Source organism: Gavialis gangeticus, unplaced genomic scaffold, assembly GCF_001723915.1.
Source record: "Gavialis gangeticus isolate Ggan-Ray unplaced genomic scaffold, GavGan_comp1, whole genome shotgun sequence".
NCBI lineage: Eukaryota > Metazoa > Chordata > Crocodylia > Gavialidae > Gavialis > Gavialis gangeticus.
In genome coordinates, this window is record NW_017729004.1 from 33,252,125 (window position 1) to 33,258,966 (window position 6,842).

At 36.2% G+C, this 6,842-nt stretch overlaps 1 protein-coding gene across 1 annotated transcript in view; it reads left to right on the forward strand.

The window, feature by feature from the left end:
• The window catches only part of KIF5B (kinesin family member 5B), a 56,414-nt gene extending 50,905 nt beyond the window's left edge, over positions 1-5,509 (forward strand). Inside the window, exons 25-26 of the mRNA XM_019508200.1 lie at positions 717-849; positions 3,820-5,509. Of these exons, the coding sequence (XP_019363745.1) occupies positions 717-849; positions 3,820-3,826 (140 nt within the window). The 3' untranslated portion in view covers positions 3,827-5,509. The remainder of the gene's footprint in view (positions 1-716; positions 850-3,819) is intronic.
• The last annotated feature ends 1,333 nt before the right edge of the window (positions 5,510-6,842 follow it).

Consider the following 6,842-nt stretch of genomic DNA (forward strand, 5'->3'; position numbering starts at 1 on the left):
CCACCTCCCTTGCTACAAGGAGAGTCATATGTACATGTCATGGGCTTGATTTTGAGAAGCGTGTTTTCCTATAAGTTAGATCTGAGTAGGCAGAGTCTTTCTCAAATCTAGGTAGCAGTCTGATATGAAGTACATATAGCCACTGACAAGCTGGTGTATTTGCCTTGAGAGAAGGAAGAACTTTTATAATTGTATAATTCAAGAAGTTCTGAAGTATGCCAGAAGCAGAAACCAGAGTAGCTTATTTTGTGGGAAAAAAAACCAAATTGACCTGTTATGGACTTAAAAATGCCAAAGAGTGTACGGATACGCGGCGTCGAAAAGTTAGCGATTGATTTTTCACAGTTCTGTATTTGTTAATTTTACAAGATGCTTTTCTGTCTGAGCGTTTTTGATTTATAATATTTTTAACTCATTAACAAGAGCCTTTTGAATTTCAGAACTAATAAGATTAGTCAAAAAACTGTCTTTTTATACAGTGCATCATAAAGATAAAGCATCTGAGCCTAACAGCCTGATCATTAAAATCCCCCAAATACCACTTTTCTGAACTTCTAAAATAATGTATTTCTCATTTTAGCCGGTAACTTGCCAGACCATAACAATTATTCACTGTAGAGTGTCATCATACAGGATTGATGAATTGGAGCAATAAAAGATCAAATGGTAAATGGCTTGGCATGCATTTTCCTAAAGCTGTGCCTTGTTTTCTGTAGCAAAGCCTATCCGTCCTGGCCAGCATCCAGCAGCTTCTCCAACTCATCCAAGTGCAATTCGTGGAGGAGGTGCAATAACTCAAAACAGCCAGCCAGTCCCACTGCGTGGAGGCGGAGCACGGCAGGATAAAGTGTAAGTCTTGCTTTCCATAGGTTGTTTCTGTGTCATTTTGGGAGCTTTGTGTTATAGTTTGTTTAAAATCCATTCAGCTGAATAAAGCCACTCGAATGTTCTACAACTACTTCCTGTTCATTTTAATTTGGAGGAATACACTGTGTAAGTAGGCAGCTCATACTGGTGCTTCCTTTTACACAAGTGAAGTAAAGTTTTATATGATGAAATATAGGTTGGGGCTAAGAATCACTCCTAATTGAACACAGTACAGAAACAATAGAAAAAATACCTGCAATCTGTAATAAGTATGTAATAGATGAAAATATTACTGTTCACTACTCTTATTTTCCCCAGTAGCCTACTTTTTAAATTTGACAGTGAGGCCTTCCTCCAAGGAGAAATACAATTTGATGTAGTGGTGGTTCTTTCATATGCTGTTCTTCTACCTTTGCTAAGGCTATGCACTATAGCTTGGGAATTGGAAGTTTTAGCATGAAAAGATTTGCTTTTATGAAAGCTATAATTTAATAATTTTAAAATGCCATTCTAGTTAAAATGCTATTAAATGCTTCAGTAATTGAAGTAGTATGTGTATTTATGGTCTCTGACAAACATTCAGCTAAAGGTGTGATGAGATCTGATTCACAACCCCAACAATTATGCCTCCTGCCATGCCATATATGAATGGCAGGGCATGTGATTGTGAGATCAGAAATATTGCCAGTGCAGGGGGAGCCATATTGCACTAGTTACCTGATTGGTGGTGGCCACACTTCTTAGTTTAAGGCTTTAATGGGAATCGGCCACAAAGCTATCACACATCTTTTTTTTCTGTGTATTAAGTCTTGTGACCTATTACCTGTTCTATCTTGCCATTTAACTGAATGAACACATGGCTGGGTTACTACGTCATATGTGATTAACTGGTTAATCATGTCTTAAGTGTAACATCTGCCAGGGGCCTATGAAAACTGCACATATGCATCTTTAAGCATATGTGTACATTCATTTAAATCCAATGCAGTGGTTAATATGCTTAAATATCTTTATTGACTTTTAAAGCACATTTTTGCTTCATTAACTGCATGACAGTTGCTCCCTTCCTTATGAAGAAGATTGCATTTGTCTGCTCAGCTGCATTTTGAATGTTTCTCATTTGTGTAATTTCATTTTACACATTAAGACCATCTGTGTCTTAAACTGAAGAATAGTGTGAGCTCCTAAAGAGCCCTGTGGGGTCTTAAATCCCAGATACTTTATCCCAGGAATTCTCTCACTTTTAAAACTAGATTAGCTGGTGTTACCGTATAACTAAGGAAAAATAGAACTAGTACCTAATCTTCCAAAGCTTCCTTTTTTTACTGACTTCAGTTGGTGCAGTTATGGATGTCTTTTTCTTTGCCATCACATTCTTTCCCCTTTCTCTCCATAAGTGGAAGAAAGTAAACAGGGGTCACTAAATGACAGTATATAGCAAATGCCTAGTTCTTGTATTATGAGAAGCTAGCAGATAATAAGTTTAAAACTAACAAAAAGAAGTTGTGGTTTTTTTCACACAGCATGTAATTAGTGTAGAACTCATTGCTTCCAGATGTTGTGGAAACTGATGGTTTAGCCCAGGGGTGGGCAAAATGCAGCCCAGGGGCCGGATGTGGCCTGCCAAGCCATTCTGTCCGGCCTGTGGGGCCCCTAAAAAATTTAGAAAACTTAACATTTATCTTCCCTTGGCTGCCTGTCATGTGGCCCTCGATGGCTTGCTGAAACTCAGTAAGTGGCCTTCTGCCCAAAATAATTGCCCACCCCTGGTTTAGCCAGATTCAAAAAGGAATTCGATAGATTCTTGGAGGAAAGGGGCATCAGTTGCTATCGAGCATGGGAGTTAAGGATACAGCCTCTGAATCTCAGCTTCCTATACCTTAAATCCTGGAGGTTGCAAGTGAGAGGAACAGTGGAAAAAACCCTAGTCGTACCCAATTCATTGTCCCCTTCAGCATCCACTCTACCACTATATATGACATGGGATACTGGGCAAGATGGACCTCCTGACTCTGACTCAGTAAATGGCAATTCTTATGTGATTTTTATTCCAGGACTTGGGCATCAGTCCCAGACAATTTACTGCATCCTGGCAGTTGACTAGTTCCCAGACACCATGGTGATTGGGGTGGGGTGTCCTTCCTTCCTATAAATATGTCTCTTTCCTATAAATACTATAAATTATCCCTGCCTTTGCTGAAATGTATATGTTGACACTTGTTCTCCATACCCCTTGAGCTTGCATCTTACCTGGAGGGAGAGAGCCTTTACCCTTGGTAACCACATATCATTTGGCCTGGGGGAATTTTGAGCAAGGAGGCCTAGCTTGGCTGAATTCTATTAAATATATCAGCTTGTCTGCCTGAGGAATATAGCAGTTCACATTTTTTGAAGCTTTAAAATGATCAGTTCTATTTATTGCTTAATAAAGAAAAAATACTGCAGTGAATTACTGCAACTCTGTCATGGGTTAAGGAGAGAATGTCATGTGAACTAGTCAACTTACAGCTTTTAAATTTGTTTAAAAATATAATTTCCATTTAGAGTCAATAACACTTGCAGATGACATCCCATTGACTCTGGTTGCATAAAACTTGCTACTAAGGCACTGGTCCCTAACTTGCGCTGTTTTTCATCTATAACTGAGATAATAGCACCTCAGATAAGTGGATCTATGAACAAATGAGGTTGGTGTTCTTTTTCTTGACCAATAATACTCATTTTATTGTTGAAATTTCATAAATTGCTCCCAAGTCTGCAGATTCTACCAAAAGGTTTATACACTTGTTCTCCTTCAAACTACCCATAGCCTTCTTGACCTAGATCAAGAATGAAATTTAGAAATATTTTGCATGTTACTATTTGACTATTTCTGTGTGCAATTTTAAACATTTGAAAGTCACTGAGGGATATATGTCTGCTTATGCATTTAACTTAACTTTTTCTTTGCAGTTGCTGAGAAATCTGCAGTATGAAGAGGATGGGATATCATACGGAGAGGGTCATTCCATGACAATAATCTCTCCCATTGTGGATTGTAGGATTTTTTTTTTTTACTGTATAAATTATACCTGGCCTGTACAGCTCTCTTCCCTTCTACAAATTCTACTAACTGATTCCCAAAAATATTAGTGTAATTTCGGCATCTTGAAAAATGACATGTTAAAGTGTAGCTCTATTCATTACACTGTTTGTCTTTCATGTCTTAAACTTAGTCTGCACTGTGCCAAGCTGAATGTATGTTAAGTAAATCTTAGTTCAAATTTTCTAGCTTAATTTGTGTACATTTTACTGTCTTAGGGCAACGTGGAACAGTGTTGAAATACACTTTAATTTTTACCACATGAAGTAATAACACTATTTGTCCCACTCTGAGTTATAACAGCACTCTATCTTAAAGTTTTCCTGAAATGCTGCATAGAGCATCAGGACTGAAATATTTGTACAGTGTAGGAATACTGAAGTGTGCTTATGACAACTGCCATAAGGCATTGAAGTCTTGAAACCATAGAACTAAAGAGTTCAGTTTGAACAAGGCTATTTAACTGTTTGATTAATTGCCTGTTTATCAGGCTGTTTTGAGTTAAATACTGTACAGTAACAAAAGTAAACCTAAGTTTACATAGAAAAAGTCTGTAAGTGGAAAATTTAATCTGTCCTGTTCCTGATTCTATACACAGCATAATTTGGAGTGAAAACATTCTGCTTCATTCTGATTGAGCTCATTATCTAGTTGTCTAATTCTGATAGCTAATTTTCACTATATTAACATAGTGAAATGAGTCTAGAATTTAACTTTTTCCACTATTGTCTGCATATTGGAAATCTTGACCTGAAATGTAAGCTTTCAGTTTGAGAAAATGAGTTAATGAGCAGTTGGATAATTAATTAAATACACTAATAATGGAGGCAAGGAAACTATAGCTCATATGGCCAGAAATCCCAGAGCTGTGTCAGGACCAAGGATAGAATGGGAGGAACCTGTGCTACACTGAATTGTATTGTAATGCATTTGTAAGTCTAGGAATACGTAAATACCTACTCCCAAGCAGTAGTTGTATCAAATATTTTCTTTTTTTTGCAATAAAGTCCTGTAAATTGGCTACAAAATAAACAATGTTTTTTTGTTCTGACCTGTTTCTCAAGTACTGAGCACCCATATCTGCTGCTGAAGTCAAGATCAAAGCTTTTGAAATTAAATTACACAAGTGATAAGATATTCTGAGGGGTTTTTCCACTACAGTTGTAGAAAAGTTGTTCTTAGAACAGAAATGAGTTACCAAATCATTGTGTTGGAAGAAACCTAATGTGAATATTCAAGAATACAAGAGTTAATGCCATGTCCTAAATTGGTTGTCTCACTGCTTTTTGGGATGTTTGTCGATTTTTGTGGAAACTTGAATCCTACATAGACATTGATTTGCAAATAATTTTTGAGACCTTTTATACAAAGTGAAATGTTTGTATTATGATGGAGCATGGTCAAAAGTTTTGGACTCTAAGTTAACTTTTCTATTTCCTTCTTATCCACAGCAGCTTGACTAGCTACATTAATTTTCATTTCAAAGGCTGATTTTGTTTATATCTGCCAGAAAACCTAATTCTTTCAGGTTTTCAACATTAAAAGACCTCTTATTCTTAAATTACAGCAAAAAAACTGCAAAATTGTAAGCTTTCTGGAGCGTGAGAGGTAGTGTGCCAAGGGAAGTGGATGGTGAACTAGCAGTTGAATAGATGGTTTTTAATGGAATTTTCTTAATGGAAACAGCCTTGTCTGGAATTTCTCACAATATTAACTGCAGATTTTCAGAACTTCACCTGTATTAATTTGCAGTGACTAAAAACTGGTTTCCTTGGAAATACTCAAATGAAGCAGGATATTTTTTCATGCCTGTATATGGCAGTTTCATTCCTGTAAGTAATGTATCATGGGTATTGGTGCTGAACATCGCTGTGTACTAAACAGTTAAACTGTAACTAGCATGTAGCTCAAAATGTATATCACCTTTTTTATATCCAAGCTTTTTTTATTTTAAATCTTTACAAAGTTTATCAAGAACTGAATCTTAAAATTTTCAAGCTGCAATTTGGTTCTTTCTGGTTCAGTTCTGGTAGGTTATCTGGACAGGACAATTACTGTTTTGTAAATTTAAAATATTCTGTCTGTAATGGAATGTTAAATGCATTGCTATTTTAAATTGCAGTCTTTGAGCAGTTTTTATTTTTGTTTCTCTGGATCATATTTTCTAAAAAGGCTTAGATAGGAATTCAGTAAAATAAAATATTTATTCCTGGTGATCAACTAAATTATTTGCATAATTTAAATACTGACTCACTACTGTGTGTAACTCTAAATTTGACATGAGACGACAAGTCTACCTGTGGAATACAGTGCTCTAACTCGAGTACATTAAGATGCATTAAAACCTAGTTGGTTTTGGGAAGATACCACATAGTTTTAACTTACCTGCATGCTGTAAATGTATTTGTGTTTAAATAAAGAGAAAAAAATCTTTGAAAATTTAGTGAACTTTATTAAGATTGCAACAGTATTTTGGATCAACTTGGAATGGTTCTTTTGTGAAGACACTATTAGCTTATTGTAAACCATGATCCTCTCTGTCTTCTGGCGTTTTATCACAGTTTGTTAATGTGATTTGACAAAGGGCCGGTTTGGATTTTATTTCTAGTTTGGATCTTCCAACTTTGATAAGCTTGAAAAAATTAGTTTAAGCTACAGCAAAATAGATTTAATTTAACATCTTGAGAAAAGAAAATCTTAACTCCTAAGAATAGTAGGGCAGTGTGACAAGCTGCCTGGGGAACCTGTGGAATCTTCTTCATCAACAGTTTTCAAGAAGAGACTGGATAGGTATTTGTCTGGGATACTTTCGATAGAGTGCATTCTGCATTTGTGCAGGAGGGAGTTTTGAATTTGTGTCCCTTTCTGGAGTTTTAGTACCCAAGTCAAAGCT